The sequence below is a fragment of the Saccostrea echinata genome, unplaced genomic scaffold, assembly GCF_033153115.1.
Source record: "Saccostrea echinata isolate AGI-Se365-2 ecotype Australia unplaced genomic scaffold, CSIRO_AGI_Sech_v1 ptg000002l, whole genome shotgun sequence".
NCBI classification, from domain to species: Eukaryota; Metazoa; Mollusca; class Bivalvia; order Ostreida; family Ostreidae; genus Saccostrea; species Saccostrea echinata.
Genome location: NW_026889751.1, coordinates 16874950 through 16899615, shown reverse-complemented (window position 1 = coordinate 16899615; position 24666 = coordinate 16874950). Strand labels below are relative to the sequence as shown.

The following is a 24666-nucleotide window of genomic DNA, read 5'->3' as shown; positions in this document are numbered from 1 at the left end:
AATCATGACTCATGGGCTTGGACGGGATACAGTAGGCAGTCAAAGTTTTACAAAGGAATCTATTTTTAAAGATCTTCAAAAACCTTCTGGAGAAAAGCTAGCAAAGCCATTTCAGTCATATTAATGTGGAAGTGTCCTTATTTAATGTAGAGTTTAATGTAAAGTTTGTTCTAATCATTACCCCCAGGGAAAGGGTCGGGCTGCAATTGGAGTTTTACATACACGTAGGAATATAGTGAGAAAATCTTTTTTTTAAAAATCTCTTACGAACAGCATGGCCACATGAAAGGCATTTAATAACCAAGCATTCTCAAGTACTTTCGATTTAAGTTTAATCAGATCAGGATTCGCGAGAATAGACTGAGATTAAAATAGGGGATCAAAGTTTTACAAGGGAGTAAGCGTAGGACGAACTCTTTAAAAAAGAGTTGCAAGAACGCTTAATCTTTTTTTTATAAGCAAAGCATAACTATGATGTGTTGAGTAGATTTCTTTTTTAATTATAAGCCCTGGGGTTAAGGTTGATCCGAAATTAGAGATCCAAATTTTACAAAATGAATATATATAAGAAAACTGCGAAAGCCGGATAGGCTCATTTTTGATAAGATAAAAAATAATTAACTCTTTATAAGAGATAGTTATCTCGTTATAACGAGTTAGTATCTCGTTATAACGATTTAGTTATCTCGTTATAACGAGTTAGTATCTCGTTATAAGGAGATAATTATCTCGTTATAACGAGTTAGTTATCTCGTTATAACGAGTTAGTCTCTCGTTATAACGAGTTAATTATCTCGTTATAACGAGTTAGTTATCTCGTAATAACGAGTTAGTCTCTCGTTATAACGAGATAACTAACTCGTTATAACGAGTTAGTTATCTCGTTATAACGAGTTAGTCTCTCGTTATAACGAGATAACTAACTCGTTATAACGAGATACTAACAAAAATTTAATTTGAACAATTGATAAATGGTTGAAAATTTAATTTGCTCTGAGGTTTACTTATGATTAAATCTTAAACTATCTCGCTGTCAATAATCATGTTTTGATAAGTATAGCAACTCTAAGGCGAACACATTTACCCATTAATTCGTGGACGCCTTCTCAAATTGTTGCATTAGGACGCGATATTTATCTTAAAATAATATTGCCAAACATACTTGCTTCAAACTTTGGCAATTTATTTATGACGATTATTTCTGATGAATGACACTATTTCGACATGTTTTGGACGACTTCTACACTTCCATATATCAATTTCTATGCCGCTAAAATTAAATACCAGAGACAATATAAGTGCAACATATCGTTTATGCAACATATAATATATACGATTGCAGTGTGATACATATGTTACTTTTGAGATTCAGAAATGTTTTGAAGAAGGGGGATGGTGAGACATCAGCAGCTAGATCATAGGCGTAGTAATAGGGGGGCTAATGTCCCCACCACCACTTTTGAAAAGGGGGCGGTGAAGAGTATCTTTGTGGCCCTTCCTCCATATTTTTTTACCTGAGTAAATATCTCCCGAAAATAATGGCGAAAACTCGTAGTTGGAATATCAAATCTCTTTTTTTTCTTTTTGCTTGTCAAATATTTTACTTGGTTTAACCCCCCCCCCCTTGAACTTTGTGACTAACCTTATGCAGATTGTCCACGATGGTGAGGAATGATGAAGCAAAAATGATATTACATCTAATATTCTGTCATGATTCACTGTTTATATTTTTTGCGGGGGGAGGGGGGCCAAGCTGTGGAGATTCACGGAGACCTATTTGAGATTCACGTCTATTTGGCGGATCCTATGTTTACCACATAGTGACAAAACATCAAAACAGAGTTTACAAAACAAAACAAAAAGGTTACATAGTTTACAAAGCCAGTTCACTTTTATAATCTTTTTACTTAGGATTGATCAACGAATAGGCCTTATACTACATATGTACGTGTATATTATTAATACAACATTGAAGCAATGTCGTAATTATTTTCCTCACCACAATATTTATTATGTATACTTTGCAAGCATACAATTTTTATTTGAAAAAGAGATTTTTTTTTCGGAGGGTGGGGTGGGGGTGGGGGTGGTAATAAATAGAGGATATTCAATGTTTTATAGTTGATATGGAATTTATTTCACGAGTGGGACAGGATTTTTTTTTATATTTTCGTGAGTGCGAAGCACGAGTGAAAATATCAAAAATCCTGTCTCATGATACAATACACATTTCTAGGCATAATTTACGCTTGAAATACACCTTAATTAATGCTTATCATATTGCAAACTTTAGATATTAAACTTTCATTCTATACCCAAAAAGGATCACATGTCAACTGTTTTTACTAATGCTGACCTTCACCTTTTATTGTGGCTTCCGTAGAATAAAGAGCTCCAAAAGTTTTTTTTTTTATTCTACCACATTGATAATAACGCAAAAAATACATATTGTACATGAAATTTCATGCCAAATTGGTAAATTAAAATGTTTCTTTTTTTTTAATAAACAAAAGAAATATATAAATTATTAAGTGATAAGTACAGTATTAGTTCTTGATATTCATCATATTTATTATTGAGGGGAAGGAGGGATTGATGATAAAAACAACGTGAATTTAGTTTTTTGTCAGACATTGAATTTTGATCTTGCACCTTTAAGACGATAAAATTGAACTGGTATTCCTTGTAAACAGGCAAGGAATTATCAAAATATGAACGTTAAAGCCCAACAAATGGTTTCATATCCACATGTATAATATAATGGGATTATTTCTATGCATTTTTTATTGCGACAAATATTACGCAAAAATTATCATAATTTTAACAAAGTCAAGAAAGCTTGAACAGGGCAATTAAATCAGCCAGAGTATATCATTTTTTCTGATCTCCTTGTACAAGTTTACAAAATTTTGACGTTATATACATTCCACTTGAAGATGACACTAATTCTATTCTGCAATTTAAAGGTATAACACAACAACATGAGGTGGTCATAAGTTTCCGTATATTTGTCTTCGGTCTTTCCAATAAACAATACTAATCAAAGGCATAACTCAAAAAAACTAGTATGCTGTTGTTCCATAAAATCTTTATCACGCACACTTCAAACAAATTTGATTTCAAATTTGAACAAATTTCGCTTCTGTATATTTCCTATAAATAATGGTCTATTCTTTACTTAGATATATCAACTCTTTAGATCAATTTTTATCTCGTTATAACAAATTAGTTATCTCGTTATAACGAGATAATTATCTCGTTATAACGAGATAATTATCTCGTTATAAGGAGATAACTAACTCGTTATAACTAGAAAACTAACTCGTTATAACGAGATAACTAACTCATTATAACGAGATACTAACTCGTTGTAACGAGATAACTAACTCGTTATAACGAGATAACTAAGTAAACTCGTTATAACGAGATAACTTAATCGTTATAACGAGATAATTATCTCGTTTTAACGAGATTACTAACTCGTTATAACGAGATAACTAACTCGTCATAACAAGATACTAACTCGTTATTACGAGATAATTATCTCGTTATAACGAGTTAATTTTTTTTTTTTTTGTCTTGTCAAAAATGAGCCTTTCCGGCATTCGTAGAAAACATCTCAAAAACAACTGGACCATGTTGATCACACTGATAATGAAGCATCTTAATGTTGCGTTGATTAAATTGTGAATAAATCTTTACTCCTTTACGTCTAGATTTTGGTGTAAAACGTACATTAATCATGCAATAACAAATATTAATAAAACTATGAAAAGGATTTAAAAAAAAAAAAAAAAAAAAAAAAAAAAAAAAAAAAACTGGTGAGTGTGTGGCCCATGGCACTCTCGTTATTCAGAGTTATTGCAATGTTTACTTTTTAGAGTATGCTAATTATCCACACAACGACGAAAATGTAGCTGTAGTAATATGTGGAAGAAGAACTAAAATTCAGCATTATTATTCAAACCAATACACGGATCTAAGGCATTGTCTGGGTAATTCATAACAGTTTGTTCCTCAACATATCCAACAATTAATTTTCAAATAAATAATTTTCAGTTCATGAATAATGTTGTTTCTGTTTGCTCAGAGAACATTATAAAAACATTTTCTATTTAATATTTTATCCATTCAGATGACATTGATTTTGGAGGGTCATCTCCTCTTACAGCGGCATTCTTCTTAGCTACAGGGTGTTTACAAAATGGTGCCGGTAAGGTTTTCCACACCTTAGTTAAGTGCGAGAGAGAACTACATTGCATACTGTTTATATTTCCATGCACTATGATATTTAAAAGAATAATTATATAAAGGTAAAGGGTTATATATAAGGACTTTAAAAGTGAAAACAATATACCTTGTATTCATGTTATATAATTATTTTTGATTAATTTTTGTTTATTCAAATAGTCAGTACCTTGTCTAACGCTTATTTTTAGTACACTTTTAAAATAATCCGACGAAACACTTCTGTATCTGTTGTATACATTTAATAGCACATACGAGGAGGATTGGTGATTTTCGCGTTCATCCAAGAATAATTCTTATTTCTGACGGGAAACCCACGGACTTCACTGTTGTCAGTGATGCTGATGATGTTCTTCCATATGCAACTGAAATGGTATTCAAACAGATTACGAGTAGTAAATTCTATTACTTATTGTTCTACTCCTGTGTTTAGAAGAACAATCTATTTAAGGCTTTTTTATTATCACTATCATTCTCTTTAAATTTCTTAAAAATTAAACGCAATCATGTTCTTATTACTAGTTAATATATTTATCGTTTTACCGATTGGTTAAATCAAGGTGATTAAGCGTCCTCATGGTTAAAATATCCACCAATTAGATAGAGGGTCAAGTGAAACTGTGACGCCAAAAATGTCTTTTCTTACTTTCCACTCAATACCAAAGTTGAAATTTGCAAAATGGCTGGCATTGCACTGAGCAGGAAATATACCTCTTGTGTAGTTGTTTTCTACTTTGTAATATGTTTCAGGATAAAGACCATTTGATACAATTAACGAGAGGGATTGGAGAGCGTCACCCGATTTTTTGTATTCCCATCGGAAATAATCCTGATTTGGTACTCTCTCTCTCTCTCTCTCTCTCTCTCTCTCTCTCTCTCTCTCTCTCTCTCGTTACATTACCATGATATTTCAAGTATTAAAGCATTTTCTCACCATTACACAAAAAAAAAAAAAAATTGGGGGGAAAATTGAATTGAATAAATGTCTTTTTCTCTTCTTCACAGACGTTTTTAGAATACCTTAGTGCTCAATCAAGAGGAGGAAAGATCGTTCACCCTCGGGAAATAAGACAGTTTGCAAAGTACACTGAAAACTTGGTACCAAGCTGAAGAATTTTCTGTTTACTGAAGAGATTTTTTTTTCAGAAAGTATACTTTAATAGAAACAATATTTTTTCTACCGTTCCTGTGTACGTTAAACCTGAAAAAAAGAAACGCAAGTTAAACTTTTGAAGTGATTTAATGTTATATTTTCGAACGTATGTTCCAGTATTGTTATTTAAAATTTTAATTCATCTTTCAGCAACAAATAACTAAATTCTCATTTGATTTTGACCGATAATTCATGAATTATTTAAACTCAAATGCCGGTACCGCCAAAAGTGAAAATAGAAAAATCTCATTATCTCCTATGCCTCACTCGCAAATCTGTCACAGCCTTAATTCCCCTCTGCATGAACTTCATTAGTGCATATATCTTCCTCATAGGGTTATTATTCAACCCTTTCGACAAGGCAGCTCTTAGCTGGTCGAGAGTAACTTGGACATTCCGACGCCTTTAAACCCTCTACCGTTCAGTTAGTCCCACAGATGTTCGACTGGAGAAAAAAGATGGATTGTACGGACACCAGTCGAGTGGGTTAATATGAATATTTGCGAGAAAGTCTTGACAAACTCTGGCTACTCTGGGCCAGGGCTAAACATGCTGAATAATTACGCATAATACGCACACGAGCGCGACTGAGAGGAACATTGACGTAAACTTGACGAGCTCACAAACCAAATCGCGTAATGGGTTTCTTCAGTTTTTAAGTGAATGTAACGATTATGATTGCCTACTGTATTGAAAGAGGTTTCAGTGGTCGTAAGTGGCGATTACACAGATGACAGGATGAATAGCCCAATCTTGATGTGGCCTTGTTACTCACCAACATCATCGTCAGGGTTGATTGTGAACATTTCTAGTCCCTCTTTGATGACAGATTAGACGTTCTATGGTTTAAAAATTCACAACAAACGCAAAGCAATCTGTTTTTGCCTTTTCTTTACTTTGGCATTGCAAAAGCCAGACACCATGGACCTTCCGTCAGCAATACCATGATTACAAAAAATTCAAATTGTCTTTAAATAAAAACGATGTGTATATCTTCAATCATCAAGTGGTATTACAAGATGTGCTTACAAACCTGTCATCATCAATATGTACGTGTGTTTGGCTTTTTATCATTTTCCTTAAGTGAAGTCATACACTTCACAAATGAGTATTTCTGAACATCGATCTGAGTGTACAGTTACCAAGATACCCCTTTGACCAGTTTTCAAAATTTTTCGGTCATGCAGTCAAAAACTTTTCGCATTAATATTGTGTCACCCTGCGTTTTTTTTTTCCTTGCAGTGTATTTTTTACATTTTAAATTTGGTGTTGTAAAATTAACATATTTCTAAATCACTCATACATGAATTATTTTTGAAAATCTTTACACATTTCAAATCTTCTAGACAAGTGCTGCTCTGTTGCCGTTCACGATGAAGAATGATGGTTCTGACCGCGAAATGGTTCTAACATTGCTGGCTTGCGAATTGCCTTGGAAAGAGTTCACAGAAATGGACCAGGTAGAATACTTCAAAGACCTGTAACGATCAAAGTGAAGAGAAACAGAAGTTCTCTCCTTATTGTAGACGAATTTTTTTATGTTTAATTTTTTGGCTTTATTTTTCATAAATAATCATTTTTCATAATTTTTTTTTGTCAAGGTACATTTTTAGTATAAATGTATTTCTTAACTTAAGCATATTTTATTTACATTTATTCAGGATGATATATTTGAAATATGTTCGAAAAAGTCCCTGTACAGTTCATGGGAGGATATCAGAACAGAGATTTCCGATGAAGCGTTTGAGGAAAGAGACCGACGAATGCCTCCTTTAGGATCCAGAGTCAAGCGTGGTAGGGACTGGAAGTGGAATAATCAGGATAGTTTTGGTCCCGGAACAGTTACAGGGCATCAAAAAGACGGTAAAAGAACCTAAAATATTTGTTTTAAACCGGATACAGTTTTAAAGTATTGTAAAACCTCTACCGTTGAAGAAACATAAAACAATACTAGCAAACTAAAGATGCATGCTCTTATAAGCCCAGTTATAGGGGATGTAAAGAAGTTTCATTTTATTTTCCGTTACATTCTCACATCCATCACTTGTATATACATAAAAGATATAAATTACTTATATTAGACTGTATAGATTTTTTCTGACTTTGTATTTCTTTGAAAATATACTGAAAATAACTTGATGACTTGATTTAAAGTTTTTGTTTTCAAACTTGTATTCAATAGCTGGATGGTTAAACGTAGAATGGGACACAGGTTTCAAATATGGCTACAGATACGGTACTAATAGTACTGAAATAGATAAATATGACGTCACTATTTGTGAGGAGCCTAGAATTTTGGAAAACGAAATGATTGCGACAGGTTGCTTAGTCACAAGAGGTACTTGTAATAAAGAAAATAAAATTGAAAAGGCTGTGACATCTTGCAAAGTTTAATAAATTGATGATCTATATATATCTAGGTCCCGATTGGGAACGGGGAGACCAAGATGGCGGAGATGGAAGTATTGGAACAGTTTACAGAGTTAAAGGCAATGGCGTTGCTCACGTGCGTTAATTAAGCTATACTTTGATATATTTGAATTTTGTTTACCTGTTGGAATATAAACTTCACTTTATTTTAATTTGATTTTCTGTTTATTAACTTCTCATTTTAATAAGGAAAGAGCGATTATAAGCATTCATGCCTGCTGTTCGATCCGTTTCATTTAGCAAAGAACAAAATATTTTTAAAAATAACTTCTCATTTCTTTGTTCTTAAACCAGGTGCGTTGGGAGAATGGTCAGATGAGTGATTACAGGTTTGGTTTTCGAGGAAAATTTGATCTACAGATATGGTTAGCATCATTGACAGTGGTGTTTTATTAATATTCCTAAAGAAATCCTTGTATACGTATAAAGACTGAGACCCACGACTGATTTACATTACAGAATTGAAAGACAGTACTAATAAAATTAAATTTTCTTCATTCCCCATCCCTAAATTTTAAGACAGAAGTTATGTATGTTTGCTTGTTTATTGTTTAACGCCCCTCTCCAGAATTTTTCACTCGTATGGAGATGCCACCACTTGCTGGTGGAGAACTGCAAATTTTGACTTATACTCGGCACTTAGGGCCATTGAGCAGTGAGGGATCTTTTTCCTGCTACGACACGGGACCTCGGTTTATATGGTCTCATCAGAAGGACCGGTCTCCACGTCCCACAGTGGGATTCGAACCCGCGGCGTAAGAATCAACTCCCTTCTCCGCGACTCTAGAGCGAAAGCTCTCACCACTAATCACTAACGACTGAAGTTATGTGTGAAATATGGTTCATAGACGACTGGCAAATTCTGATAATGTCTTTTGAACTGAAATACACATGTAATTATCATTTTATTTCTTAAAGTCTTTATTTACAGGTCTGCGTTTTTTAGATTTATTTTGTTTGTTTTTGTTGTTTTTATGCATATGGCTTTTTGCACTTCATCACTGATACAATGTTCTGTGGTTGTTCAGGAAACCCCAATTATGTGTTCACTCTATATTAATTAAATTATATCGAATCTCCCTATCAACAACAGCGATCCGTTCTCACCGGAGGCTACCAGGTATCTTCAAGATCAAAAGAGAAAAGCTGCAACTATTTGCCCTGTGAATGAATCATTCATAGACGTTAATGAAAATGCTTTTTCAACAGGTACTTCGTCATATTGAAATGATATGTTCATTTCATTTTTTTTAATTATTGGCGTCTTCTATCATTAAAAATTTAAATAGATGTTTAAATACAACCTTGTAAATTCTAATTACAAATTTTGATATGCCAACACATTGTGAATTGAAAATTCATAATCTGATGTCTAATAATTTTAAAAAAGTAAGAAAATATATCGAAATTACATTGTTGTGACTGTGGAACAGTAAAATTCACACAGACATTATTTCCTCTTCAAAGCACTAACCACTGGTTCCTGCTCATCTGCTCATGACCATAATTTGAAATCTGAGAAGACATGCGAAAATCCTGTGGATAGTCCTCCTATCTTGAAAATTCCCAAGGGAAAATATTTTAAGAACGATCGAATGAATGATGAACTTTCTGACATAGAGGTGGACGGCACATTAAACTCTTTGACAAGTAATACAGTTGATCAGTGGTTTTGGAAAGATGATGATGGTAAATGGATTCCATATCCAAGGAAAATGAACGATAAAATCAACAGATGTTACAAACGAAATCCCAGTTCCACTGTCATTGTGACAATAAAGGATCACACGTAAGTGAACTTATTCTCGACTTTGAAATATATGTATATATCGAATGTAAAAATAACTATATTGTAATATTTGTTTTATTTCAGATACAGGGTAGTAATGGCAAAACACGTGCATATAAATTTGACAACAAGAGGGGAGTCTAAAGTTAAATTTGTAAAAAGTGATTTATAAAATAAAATTACTGATTTGGTTTATTATACTGTAGGTCATTGACTATACTACAAGGCAATCATTTATATGGTATCTAAAGGGAAAGTGAATTGTTACTTAAAGTGACAAAAGTTATTTCAAAAAAATATTTTCACGATTAACAAAATTGTACAAAGAAATGTTAAAATACAGCTCTAATGAATTATATGACATTTTGTCTCTTATTTTAAGTTACCATAATCGAGGAAAATGTTGATTCGTAATCAACCAGCTGTCAACTGAAAATGTCGTAAAACGCTTGTGTGAAAAAAAATTTTTATAAAGCGTCTAGCTGGTCGTTAATGGATGTTTTTGTCTATCTTGGTGTAGAGTTTGATACTTTTGACCAATCCGGCTTCATCATATAGTTGAGTACTCATACTTGATGCCATTTCCAGAAGAAAACAGGGCATTTTCTGTTGAGAGCGATTTAAACTAAAAAATGTGTTATTCGCTGATTTATTATTTCCACAATTATCGAAAGCAAATATTCTTAACATTTTTTTTTCTTTTATAATATATAAAATACATGTCGCCATTCTATTCATTGTGCTGAAATATTTTTTCTTGTCTGATAGGTAACTGTTTTTTTTTAAAAAAAGAATATCTGAAAGGTGTTTTAAATCAGAAAAATCCAGATATTGTTAAGTATTTAAGGAATGAATTTAATAGCTACCCAAGTTATACTGGTATAACCTGGGTTGGGGCAGTTTACGCTTTATAAACCGCGAAACGATTCATAAAAAAGCGTAAACTGTTCCAACCCAGGTTATACCAGTATAACTTGCGTAGCTTTTAAATTCATTCCTTTTAATTTAATTTTCCATCATTAAATGTAAAAAATAAGACAGTTTCTCCTTCGAAAATGCCTTCAAATTGTACGTATTTTAAATGTAACGTCAAGCGGATTGATATGTTTCTGACGTAAGTCATTGTGACGTAGGCAACCCAGGTTATACGATTTATTCTAATTTTTTGAACCAATCAAATAACGCGTTTCAACCAAAATTAAATTATTTATAAATGTGTATTTAATGTGTTAGCAGTATATGCATTGGAGAGTGACATACAGAAATGTTAAATCTGTCGATTTATATAATGAAAACAGAACACCGCATCTTTCCTCTCTACATGATGAAACTAAGACCATGCACTGATCAATCCAGAATTTAAGCATTGACAGATTTCGCCTTTTTGTCAAACCTTTTTGGTGGACTTATAACATGCTGGTCTTTTGCTTTCTTTGCACTTCCTCCAAAATTACGTTTCAATAGATTTCTCCTTTATTTAGACTCTGAAGATAGGGACTTATTCAGGTTAAGACGACAAATGAGAGTCATGATCTTGAAACTAAAAAAATTACCTCTGCCGTTTTGAAAGACGTTCCTCATTCTTGTGTCGAATACAGACAGCAAGGGGTGTTCGACTGTCTAATTTGGTTACACTGGTGCGAGTCCACGATTTGGATAACGTCTTGATCTTGTTCAGCATCGAGGAGACCAACAAGGTACATGTAGTTATGACCTTGCCTATGTATGTAGAAAGATTTTCTACCCCAAAAATGTGTGAAAGGCTTGTCAAGAAAACTTAACCGACTTTTTTTTTTTTTACATTTTTTTTTAAATTAAACCAATGAAATAGACGATAATAAAACATTCTCCTGACAGGGAGCTCTGAAATTCAAAATGAAATGAACTGTTCTTTCTGGAGATCGTAACAAAAGTGTTTCCATTCGTTTTAAGTTTGAAATACTCAAACTCTCATTTATTAAAATTTACTTCATATATGAATCACCATCGGTTGGATGAAGCTAAGAGGATACATCTTTCCGAATATCAGAATTTTGGATAAAAGTAATTGATATTGGAAGCGGACTCTTCTTTGTCCTTTCTGTCTTTAAGAAAAGAAATTAAATTCTCCCAAACCTTTTCGTCCTGCATGTCTTTCTCTTTGTGGAAAAATGACTTTCTGTCGTCCGTCTCGGCGTACAATATTAAAATATGAACGAACACTGCGTATGGTAGAAATTTACTGTGGTTTCAAGGTGAACAAGATCGCGTCTGCCGAGTTCACAAGCCACTGAGAGTTCAAAAATACTAAACCCTTGTAATGTCAGATAAGAAAAATGAAAGTTGTAATAACGAGATAAAAAAGTTGTTGTTATGACTTTATAAAGAGGCCAATTTGCCATGACAGTCACATGAATATTATTAGTTTCTCAAGCTTTGGTCACTTAGTCCCACTTCCACCCACCCCACCAACCCCCAGATCTTGAACTTGACTCAAATGTGATTAGCTTTTTTCTTGGGTCTTACCCAAGTATAGTCGACATTAAATAGTAAAGACACATTGCATTTCCAAACATTTAACTCCTATCTGTACTATAACAAACATAATGCTTTTCATTATTGCTTCATTCTTGACAGTGATCCCTCCTCGCCAGAGGTGATCAGCTTCTTGCAGGCGAATTGTGATAATTTAAGAGCAGGACATTGTAAGCCTTCGGGGAGATGGATAAGAAAATAGGCAATTTAGGTGGGGTCATAAAAAGCCTTCTCAGGAACTTCCGTGCGAGAAAAAGCAAAACTTATGTGAATGCTTTGTTATATATAGTGTACACTTAGATTTGATAAAATAATCACCGCTGGGACTAGGTTTGATCAGAGGTGGGTTAATGTTTGGCATAAGAATATATAGCAAGAAAATCTTTAAAATAAAAAAAATCAAGAACATGAGCCATAATTAATTTATTGATATTCAAGCATCCTTAGGGAGATTGGATTTAAGTTTGTTGTAATGGTCGTTGTGGAATAAGCAAGATGGGACTCAAGTTTTATAAGGGAGTGTCAATAATGTATCAAATGTTTCTTCCAAAGAACATATGAATTCAGATAGTAAAGCATCCCTATATCATGTAAATGTATATTTGCTCTAATCGTGAAACCTGGGGGAGGACTTAGACCAGTTTGGTTGCAATATAGTTGGACATTCAAAAGAACACAAAGGTCGTGATTTGCAAAGTGAAAGATGGAATTAAGCATCAATTTACTGCTAATTCACAATATTAAGAGCATAAACTTTAACTTATAACCATGACAAGGTGTTTTATTAATCAGTATATGAAAAGTCATTTGTCAGGAAGAGAATATTGACTCAGGTGAGCACTGTGACCCATTGGCCTCTTCTTGAATTATATTTTTTGTTAGATTTTAGAATTTCCGCCTAAAACTCCGACCAAAATTTGCTGAAACAGGAAACAAAATCCGGAAGAGACATATCGTGCACGCAAATAGTGTTTGGATCTGTATATTCCTATAAGGTAAGATTACTAGATTGTCCAGCCATGCATTATTCAGAGTCATTATAATTTTGAGGCGTAAAACTATCATTTATTTTTAAATAGAATATGTCAATATATAAAATGTTTGTCATACTTTGCATAATGACACATAATTGGATGTACATAGATTAAACATCCATGTGCTAATATTGTTTTAATATACATGTTTATGCACTTATGATGCCCCATATTACATATCCATTGTTCAAAAACGGAAGTCTTTATCAAACAAATAGAAAAAATGTCAGATGCTCAACATCATATTCTACAAATAGCTTAACTCCAAAATACCCTGGTAACTTATGGCATGTTAAAATAAAGCTACTTCTAGATTGGCGATGTAGATGGCCCTTGAATTCAAAAAAGCGCAGGAGCTCTGGCAGGAACGAGCAGTTATTGAGGCTCAAAAGAGTAAGTACTATATAACAAATACTAACAAATGCAATTTAGGTATTAATGCCCAATGCCTGTATTCTACCGCCTTTTATCATAGACTTGTCCTAGGTACGCTAGCATCCGTCTGATACCGTTTTAAGAAAGCTGCCATGTAATTTTGAAACTTTTTTCAGATCGTGAACTGCGCTATCAACATGGAAAAGGACCTTGTAATGTTTTTATATTGGATACATCTTCAAGTATTGGGGTGGAAGGATTCATACAAATGAAAGATATATTTGTACTTTAATGGATGGTAAAGTTTAGTTTTGTTATTTTGTCCTATCAGCTAACACTGTTTAATAACTTGATAAGATAAATTTCTAGCCTTTTTATGCTTACGTATTCTTCAATTTGAATTAATCCAAAATAAATTACTACGAACGTCAATCAATAATTCTGTACGTGCAAAATTTTATTATATTACATACTAGTTTTTGCAAAAATTTATTGCAAACGTTTTCTGCATTGAGTTAAGTTTTATTTCTGTACATTCTGTGTATTTCGGTCAGTAAGATGGATGTTTTGGAAGGCAACTACTAAAAGAAACGGGTGAAAATTATGGGCCATCTGTTTGTCCTGCTTAGAAAACCTAGTTTCAAAACCGAAAACGAAATTCATCCTTTATTATACGCCATTTTTATGATTTCAGGCGTGACTACATGTAAACAGATCTGGACAATAATTTTAGACGAAGTTGGTTCCGTGTCTGAAAAAGGATTTTTCCAAATTGGCAAATGTGTTGTATAGTTCAAAGTACTTCCCTATCCCTCAAACTATCGATGCATCATTTAAGAATTTTTTTGTTTTGTCACTCAGGCATATTTCATGAAGCACATTGGTGTTTCACCAAAAAATAACCCTGTGGCAACGTTCTTTGAAAAGAAATTGCGTTAAAATTGGGACAAAATCAAGGCACTTTGAAAAAAAAAATTCAAAGTGCGTTAAATTTGGAACAAAATCAACGCACTTTGAATTTCTTTTTTTCAAAGTGCGTTAAGAATGTACATCAACAGTTTTTTTACCATGGAGACACTTAACGCACTTTGAAAAAATATGTATAAAACAAAAATTCTGGACTTAGATTTTAGTAATAGACAGTATTTTAGTTATATTTCTTTCGAAAAACTGATGAATTGATCTACCCTAATCGAGAACGAGGAGAAGACTGGTAAAAGGTCCCTCAGCCCAACTCTTTATACCCAAATATATATATTTACATAACTGGTATGACATTGATATATTTTCTCTCAATAATTTTGGATTAACGTAAAATAGATGAAAAAAAATTGAGAAAAGCTTTCCTGAAAAAGACAAATAACGCACCCTATTATATTAAAGAAGAAGAGAGGCTCAGGGGCCATATCGCTGATCTTAGAAACAATAACCAACTGACTATACTTTGGCCAAAGTAGCTTTACAAAATCAAGTACAATACAAATCCAAAAAAAAAATTATATAAAAGCAGAATTTTTTTTTCATACCTCTTAATACTAATCAAATAACTGTTTAAAAAAATCATAATTGTGCGGGAATAAACAATTTTTTCATATCATTTTTTTTTATAAATACTTATCAAATAATTATTTTTAAAAAAGCCATCATATTGTGCGGGAAAATTATTTTCAATGGAAAAATCATAATTGCTCCATTTTCCCTAAGAAAAATGCTATGCTTTAAGTCACTTATCGACCCCTGCATCTATGGAACTTATCACAGACTGGATAAAATAAAAAAGAAACTAAAATTGTGCGATTAAACAATCATTCCTGCACTATTTCTAAAAGACCCAATTCCCTTTTATAACAGTTACGAGAACCTTTGGAAACAAGACAACCCCTAAAAATCTTTAAAACATCTATATCTCAGATCCTGACGTCATCACCGAAACGTCATCCAACCAGGTTCAAATATTTATTTACCATACCTACAATTTGCAAGAATATTGACGAAGCCGTGCACATTTTTTCTTCAAAGTGCGTTAAGGAGGCTGGGGGGTCAACAAATTAACCACAAATTAACCACCAGATTTAACTTAATTTTTTAGATATGATATCTTAAGCTGTCAACTATCATTTGGCAAAGAAAAATTTAAAAATTTTAGTTTTAAAATTTGATCATTTTCTATATCTTCATATGGAGCTCTTCTTCTAAAGGAGATCAATATAGTCTAAAAATGGCCACAACCCCCCAGCCTCTTTAATATGGTCGATACTAACGCACTTTGAAAAGATTTTTTTTTTCAAATTGCGTTAACTTGGTCCCAAATTTAACGCACTTTGAAAGATTTTTTTTCAAAGAGCGTTGCAACATAGCCCACGTAAGGGCCTGTATGATTTACACACCAATAACATTCACAAACTAAAAAACATTCTTTATATTTACATTTACACTTTTTTTGATTTTTTTAAAAAACGACAAAAAGGTATACACAGTTTGAATTTCCAGTAGAACTAGTAGCTTCATTAGACTGTAGATACTATGTATACTAGTATCAAATTTTAATTCAATTAAACGTCTCTGATTAGAATTGTATATCCAGAGTCTTTTGAGATGGAAATCAAATAAATTCAAATTCAAATTAAATGATCCGATATGTGTGGATTTCGATGAGAATTAGTTTGTATCTGTCCCAATATCTGCAAAACCAGTCTTGACTGTTCTTAAAGGATATTTGTAATTGATATTTTTAAAAGATGGGATTTTTGTATAACTTTATCACGTTTGTGGAACTAATTATTACAATCTTTTCTATACTAGAACTTCATTTTTAGAATATGCTAAGTATCCGGACAGTGATGAGAACGTAGCCGTTATAATATGTGGAAAAGAAACTAAATTTCAACATTATTACTCAAATCGATACACGGATCTAAAGCATTGTCTGGGTAAGTTTCATTTTTGTTAGCTCCTGGAAAAAAAATTTGCATATCGGCGATTCTTTTCCGTTTCCAGAGTATCTAAGAAAATATTTACCCGTTGTAATTTCCAGATAAGAAATTTAAGATTGATAAGTAATATACATAATTATGCCAAATACAGTTCTGTAGGAAAAAAATTCAGAATGTTTAAAACCCGCAAGGGCAAAAATATATATGAAACAAACATCTTTCCTAAAACATTGTTCACTCGGTAAAGCGCTTGTTTCGTGATCGGATCATTTTGGACATTATGAACATGAAAAAGAAATCACTAGTTTTGTTTTGTTTTGTTTTGTTTTTTTTTTACAAATAATTTACATTTTCCATTAGTTTAGATGGGGTTTACAAAAAAAATTAAGACCTACGACTAACTTCAAGTCCAGATAGATAGATTTTAAAGAATTTTATCTTTTAAAACATTCCATTTGTTTAGATGACATTGATTTTGGAGGACCATCTCCTCTTACAGCGGCATTCTTTTTATCTATAGGATGTTTTATGAATGGTGCAGGTAAGTTTTTTTTTAGCTATATAAAATTTAGAAATGATATGGCTTTAAGGGGACTGTCTGGGGTTTTCATTGCGCAATACTTCGCGCAGCATAGTAAAATAAAGCGTATTTACTCTTTTAAAGCAACTATTTTTACATAATTTATAAAAATTAACAAAATTAGGAAATCTCATTATGTCATAAAATAAAAAGTATAAAATAGATGCTCTTGGAATTTTAAACACAGGAAATTGAGAATCTCACAATCATTTTTATTAGCTCTACTGGTCAGAGACCAGAAGAGCTTATGCGATAGTAAGGTGTCCGTCGTCCGTCCGTCTGTCTGTCTGTCTGTCTGTCTGTCTGTCTGTCTGTCCGTCTGTCTGTAAACAATTTTTCAAAACGCTACTCCTCCTACAGTTTTGGTCCGATTTCAATATAACTTGGCACACAAGTAGACTACACTAAGATACATAATTTAGTGCATTGGTTTTTGATTTCGATGGACGGTGTTGTCATGGTTACTAAAAATAGAAATTTCTGTGAAATTCCTTTAAAACGCTACTCCTCCTACAGTTTTGGTCCGATTTCAGTATAACTTGGCACACAAGTAGACTACACTAAGATACATAATTTAGTGCATCAGTTTTTGATTTCGATGGACGGTGTTGCCATGGTTACTAAAAATAGAAATTTCTGTGAAATTCCTTTAAAACGCTACTCCTCCTACAGTTTTGGTCCGATTTCAATATAACTTGGCACACAAGTAGACTACACTAAGATACATAATTTAGTGCATCGGTTTTTGATTTCGATGGACGGTGTTGCCATGGTTACTAAAAATAGAAATTTCTGTGAAATTCCTTTAAAACGTTACTCCTCCTACAGTTTTGGTCCGATTTCAATATAACTTGGCACACAAGTAGACTACACTAAGATACATAATTTAGTGCATCGGTTTTTGATTTCGGTGGACGGTGTTGCCATGGTTACTAAAAATAGAAATTTCTGTGAAATTCCTTTAAAACGCTACTCCTGCTACAGTTTTGGTCCGATTTCAATATAACTTGGCACACAAGTAGACTACACTAAGATACATAATTTAGTGCATCGGTTTTTGATTTCAATGGACGGTGTTGTCATGGTTACTAAAAATAGAAATTTCTGTGAAATTCCTTTAAAACGTTACTCCTCCTACAGTTTTGGTCCGATTTCAATATAACTTGGCACACAAGTAGACTACACTAAGATACATAAATTAGTGCATCGGTTTTTGATTTCGATGGACGGTGTTGCCATGGTTACTAAAAATAGAAATTTCTGTGAAATTCCTTTAAAACGCTACTCCTCCTACAGTTTTGGTCCGATTTCAGTATAACTTGGCACACAAGTAGACTACACTAAGATACATAATTTAGTGCATCAGTTTTTGATTTCGATGGACGGTGTTGCCATGGTTACTAAAAATAGAAATTTCTGTGAAATTCCTTTAAAACACTACTCCTGCTACAGTTTTAGTCTGCTTCTAATATAATTAGGCATACAAGAAGACTATACTAAGATACATAATTTATTGCATTGGTTTTTGAATTCGATTAAAATAGAAATTTCTTTGAAATTCCTTTAAAACGTTACTCCTCCTACAATTTTGGTCTGATTTCAATCTAATTTGGCACACAGTAAGAATACACTACGATACATAATATGTATTTCTGTTTTTTTTATTTGGGTGAGTGGTGTTGTCATGGTTACCGGTACTAAAAATAGGAATTTCCGTGAAATACTTTCAAAACGCTACTACTCCTAGTTTTCATTTGATTTCAATATAACTTGTCACAAAAGTAGACTACATTAAGATACATAATTCTATTTATTGTTGCATGTTGCAATGATTCAAATCCAAGTGCTACTTTTCTTTTGTTATACAAACAGACCAGTAGAGCTACAGTCTCATCAGAGACTTCTGGTTATTTTTTATATAAATTTGTGGTATCTGTCATGTTTTGTAGTACTCCATAAAAACAGGAAAATATCATGAATTTTGATATTTTGAGATGCCCCCCTCTGGAACCAGACGGTAGAATTTAGTGTTTCTTGCATAAAATATGCAATATAGTATTACTCATCAAATACTATAATTTGAGCAAAAAGTCTATAGTAGCATTTGTATAATTTGCTCCGAAGTGCGAAAAAATAGTATTTTCCTATATAATCCTATAGTAAATGTACCTGTATTTTGAGATGGTCCCTTAAAAATAACCAGACGGTAGATTTTCACTAAACTTGGCATTTATACTGAAATCAATGTAAGGTACATATGGTATAAAATCAAAGAGTTTCTCTGTAGTAGTTTTCACACAATGAAACCCCAGTCGGCTCCCTTAAATTCCCTCCACAGGTAACTTTAAAGAGAAAACATTAGTTTTAGATTCGTTGTATTTTCGATCAATTTTCCGGTCAATACTTAAACAGTGAATACATATTTATAAGCTTATATTTTATAATCCTTGCATATAAAAAATTGGATTTTTCTGAGATTCCAGTCAGTATGCATAAAATATGAAAATAACGAACAGTTATATAGATCAAAAGTCCATTGAAAAAATACAAATTTGGAACAGAGCAAACACGGACCTCTAAAAACATCAGAGGTGGGATCAGGTGCCATGGAGAAGTAAGCCTTCCCTGTCGATCGTTCGTTTTATGATTCCAGTTCCTTGTCATGATCGGGCAAACAGAAAAATCAGTAGAATATTTAGTGAAAATTCAGTAAAATTGTGATTTCAAATTCTCTAAAAGTTCCTTGGAGTTTTTAAGTATCCACATCTGATTTACAACACTTCTCCAATATATTGTTGTGTAGTACTCCTAAAATTTCTCCTTCACTGCAGTTAATATTTTAGTGAGGAGTAAGGAAAGAAGCTCGGTACAACATTTACTGGAACCCGCTATGTATCTTTGTTTGTAAGGATTTTTAATAAAAAAAAAATTATGTAGTTTAGGAATCCAGTATAGGTATGATATTTCTAACTCAAGTTGATTGTTGGGAATATTAAAAATATCTAAAACTGACATATGAGTTTGAAGAATTTCCTCCTTGGAAAGGAAACTATAAGATGGATAACAACTTGCAGAATTAAATCTAAGTTCCTCTAAAATACAATTGAATTAATAAACCTTGCAAACAAAGACAATGTTGTTACCTGCTTTGTCTATAAACAATTTAAATAAGCTTTTTAAAATATATGATAAATCCCTTTTGGGTACAATGTATACAATTAATAGGACACACAAGAAGGATTAGAGATTTTCGCGTTCATCCAAGAATAATTCTTATTTCTGACGGGAAACCCACGGACTTCACTGTTGTCAGCGATGTTGATGATGTTCTTCCATATGCAACTGGAAAGGTACAATGTATTAGTATTGAAATCATTCCAAACCAAAAATGAAAGGCAAATCTACATCTTATAAGAGGAAGTAATTTTTGGCATCTCTTTGATATTTATCAGAACAATTTTCATATAGGTAAACTTGAAAACTTGGTCATAAGAAAAGAGCTGACATACAATTGTTAAAATATATGCTGTAATATTTAGGAAAAGTTGGTTTATATGTGTTCAGATAAAAATCGTATTTATTGCTTTACTTTTTACTTTGTTCACATATTTCAGGACAAAGGTCATTTAATACAATTAACGAGAAAGATTGGAAAGCATCACCCGATCTTTTGTATTCCCATCGGAAATAATCCTGATTTGGTACTCTCTCTCTCTCTCTCTCTCTCTCTCTCTCTCACACACACCAAATGTATAGATAATTCATGTGCATTTTTACTTCTTATTTTCAACCCATTTGCGCTTATTCTTAGTGTTACAGTGTATTTGTTTGATTCGTTACAGACCCTCTTAGAATTTCTTTGTGCTGAGTCCAGAGGAGGAAAGATCGTTCACCCTCAGGAAATAAGACAGTTTGCAAAGTACACTGAGAACTTGGTATCTAGTTTTAAAAAATTTTGTTTTCTTGAATTACTGCTTGTCTTCTTGTAAACATCTTGCCACAAAATTCAAGTAATTGAAATGTTTTTATCTATATTTAATTCCTATCAATTCAGTTAACTCAATTATATTTTTTGACTAAAAAAACAAACGTTGGCACTGTATTGAAATTGAAGCAGCATTTCTACACAGCTCATTTTTTGAATTAGTTTGGTTAAAATATCAAAATTGTTTTATTTAGACAAGTGCTGCTATGTTGCCGTTTACGATGAAGAATGATGGTTATGACCGCGAAATGGTTTTAACTTTGTTGGCATACGAATTTCCAGAGAAAGGATTTACAGAAAATGACCAGGTAAAAACATATATTAGTTAGAACACCATGAAAATAAGAGCAGTTCTTTTTAACAGCATAAATTTTTCAATTGCTTTGTTTAAAAATTGTTCTATTCTACAAAATTTCAATCATCTTTTTTGTTTTGAGTGACACTTTTTGATTTTTTAAGTGACTTTTTTTAAAAACTTCCGTCTATTATGACTTTTTTGATTTACCTATATTTTTTACTCATCGGAGCAGAAGGGCTTTTCTGATCAGAAAGTGTCCGGCGTCTGTCTGTCTGTCATGTTTCGTGTGTTGTCTGTAAACTGTTCACACTTTCGACATCCCCAGAACCACTAGGCCAATTTCAGCTAAACTTGCCACAAAGCATTTTTGGATGAAGGGATTTAAGTTTTAACAGGAAGTCCCACGCCCCCTTTTAAGGGGAGATATGTTTCATTTAGGAATTCGTGAAAATTTGGTGGCATCTTTTAAAAATCTTGTTCTCAAGAACCACTGAGCCAGAAAAGAAACTTATGTGAAAACTTCATTACATACTGTAGATTCATCAGTTTGATCAAATCATGGCCCCTAGGGGAATGGCTGGGCCAAAACAAGGAATCAAAGTTATACATACGAATATATAGGAAAATCTTCTTCAAAAATCTTCTCAGGAACAGCTAAGCCATGATTAGTAATATTTTTATAGGAACATCCTCATGTAGTGTAGATTGAAGTGTATTCAAAGCATGTCCCCTAGGGGTAGTAGGTTCAAATCAGAGGACCAATGTTATATATAAAAATGCTGTAAATCATTTTTTATTCGCGAGAACTTTAGTTTCGCGAAATTCCGTGAGAGGGTCTGCTCGCAAAATTTCAATCTCGCGTACATTTTTGTTTTTATAGATTATAAACAACAATGCCTAGATTTCGTGAAAATTTTGTCTTGCTTATAAATATCTTAAAAATAACTATCTCGCGAAAATAACTGTGTCACGAATATTTGGTGATCTACTGTACATAAAAAATATTTTTAAATATTTCCACAGGACCAGCAAAGCCATGATCGGTCATATTTATATGAAAGCATCCTCAGATAATGTAGATTGAAGTTTGTCCAAATCATGACCTCTCTGGTGTAGGGTGGGTCAGATATGGTTTTACATCAGAATATATAAGAGGAATCTTTAAAAATCTTTTACCAGGAACCTCAAAGCCATGATTGGTCATATTCATATTGAAGCATCCTCGGGTAGTGTAAATTCAATTTTGTTCAAATTACCGGTATGACCCACGGTAGTAAGGTAGTGCCACAATGGGCATTGGGCAGTCAAAGTTTTACATAGTGAAAATCTTTAAAAGTCTTCTCAAGGACAGCAAAGCCATAATTAGTCAAATTTATATGGAAGCATCCTCAGGTAGTGTAGACTGAAGTTTGTTCAAATCATGCCCCCCTGGGGTAGGGTGGGGCCATAATATGTGATCAAAGTTTTACATACGAATATATAGGGAAAATCTGCTGATGAAGAACATGAGGGCCGTAGTTACTTAGGTGAGCGTTGTGGCCCATGAGCCCCTTGTTAGCAGATCTATGTTTTAAATATATATGTATATATTTAGGATGATATATTCGAAATATGTTCAAAGAAGTCCCTGTACAGTTCATTGGAGGATTTAAGAACAGTACTTGTCGGTGAAATCGATGATGTTTTTCAAGAGAGAGACCCTCGAATGCCTCCTCCAGGGTCAAGGGTCAAGCGTGGACGAGACTGGAAGTGGAATAATCAGGATAGCAATGGTCCTGGGACTGTTACTGGGCATCTCAAAGAGGGTAAAAAGAGCTTACAAGTAATCGTATAATATGTTTAAAACCTTGATCAACATAATGTTCCTTCCAGTTGAAGATACTATATATATCGGAAAATCTGCAATCTCCTTAAAACCCCAGTTTTAGAAGACACATAGAATTCTCATTTTGTACATCGTCTGTTTCATTTACCTACGTACACGTAATATCTCTTCGTTGCCTTATGATAATAGAAAGATTATATTATATGACAGTAAAATATCTTTTATCTGTTGAAAAGTAATTTGATGACTTTGCTTTAACTTTTAATATTGGTTTTTGATAGCTGGGTGGTTGAATGTAGAATGGGATACAGGTTTTATACATGGATACAGATACGGTACTACTTGTACTGAAATAGATAAATATGACGTCACTGTTTGTGAAGAACCTAGAATTCTGGATAATGAAATGATTGCCACAGGTTGTTTAGTCACAAGAGGTATTAGAAATACAACAACAGCATGAAACAAGCTGAAACATTATGCAAAATAAAATGAATTGACCGAATCAGGATATTTATAGATATGTATATATCTAGGTCCGGATTGGGAATGGGAAGACCAAGATGGCGGAGAAGGAAGTATTGGATCAGTCTATAGAATTATAGGCATTGGCATTGCTCATGTGCGTTTAAACTATAGTTATATCTTTTTTCATTTTTATAAACCTTTTTTGTATTTAAATTTGTATTTAATTTTCATATTTTTGACCAACCAGGTGCGTTGGCAGAATGGTCAGAAGAGTGATTACAGATTTGGTTTTGAAGGAAAATTTGATTTACAGATCTGGTTAGCGTCATTCACAAAGTTGTGTGGTTAACATTCTTAGATATTCAGAATCTAAAACAAATCTGATCTGGATTACAGAAATAAAAGAAGTATTTGTTGAGTTCTCCTCCCCTTAATTTAAATTAATTTAATTAAATCTTGTGAGCTTAACATGGTTCATAGACATTCCCACCACCCCATTTGCCCAATCATGCATGTGACCTCTTTTGGCCTTATCACTTCAGGAAAACCATAACTGTGTGTTCACTCTATAACAACTTTTTTATAATCTCGATATTCAAACAGTGATCCATTCTCACCGGAAGCTATTAGTTTTCTTCAAGACCAAAAGAGAAAAGCTGCAATGAGTTGCCCAATTAACGAATCACCCATGGACGTTAATGAAAATGCTTTTTCACCAGGTGTCTCTTTCCTTGATTTTTTTTAATATAATGAATTAAAACAAAAAAATAAAATTATAAAAAAAAAAATCCTAGTATACCGAATTTTACTATTTGTTACAGTGGAACTGTAATTTTTTTTTCTTCTATAAAGCACTAACCACTGGTTCCTGCTCATCTGCTGATTATCATAATTTTAAATCTGAGAAGACATGCGAAAATTCTGTGGATATTAGTTCTTCTATCTTGAAAATTCCCAAGGGAAAATATTTTAAGAACGATCGAATGGATGATGAACTTTCTGACATAGAGGTGGACGGCACAACAAACTCTTTG

The 24666-nt window shown here is 33.0% G+C and overlaps 2 protein-coding genes across 2 annotated transcripts in view; both read left to right on the top strand.

The window, feature by feature from the left end:
• Nucleotides 1-9811, top strand: part of LOC133173723 (uncharacterized) — a 127871-nt gene extending 118060 nt beyond the window's left edge. The window contains exons 4-15 of the mRNA XM_061308746.1: nt 4136-4213; nt 4497-4621; nt 4999-5085; nt 5254-5346; nt 6748-6861; nt 7063-7264; nt 7584-7739; nt 7822-7907; nt 8126-8196; nt 8925-9040; nt 9299-9620; nt 9705-9811. Coding sequence (XP_061164730.1) covers nt 4136-4213; nt 4497-4621; nt 4999-5085; nt 5254-5346; nt 6748-6861; nt 7063-7264; nt 7584-7739; nt 7822-7907; nt 8126-8196; nt 8925-9040; nt 9299-9620; nt 9705-9792 — 1538 coding nt within the window. The 3' untranslated portion in view covers nt 9793-9811. The remainder of the gene's footprint in view (nt 1-4135; nt 4214-4496; nt 4622-4998; nt 5086-5253; nt 5347-6747; nt 6862-7062; nt 7265-7583; nt 7740-7821; nt 7908-8125; nt 8197-8924; nt 9041-9298; nt 9621-9704) is intronic.
• The window catches only part of LOC133178069 (uncharacterized), a 104201-nt gene extending 79824 nt beyond the window's left edge, over nt 1-24377 (top strand). The window contains exons 2-12 of the mRNA XM_061312836.1: nt 16360-16473; nt 16940-17017; nt 20322-20406; nt 20671-20757; nt 20899-20991; nt 21236-21349; nt 22934-23144; nt 23446-23601; nt 23701-23786; nt 23880-23950; nt 24236-24377. Coding sequence (XP_061168820.1) covers nt 16998-17017; nt 20322-20406; nt 20671-20757; nt 20899-20991; nt 21236-21349; nt 22934-23144; nt 23446-23601; nt 23701-23786; nt 23880-23950; nt 24236-24377 — 1065 coding nt within the window. The 5' untranslated portion in view covers nt 16360-16473; nt 16940-16997. The remainder of the gene's footprint in view (nt 1-16359; nt 16474-16939; nt 17018-20321; nt 20407-20670; nt 20758-20898; nt 20992-21235; nt 21350-22933; nt 23145-23445; nt 23602-23700; nt 23787-23879; nt 23951-24235) is intronic.
• The last annotated feature ends 289 nt before the right edge of the window (nt 24378-24666 follow it).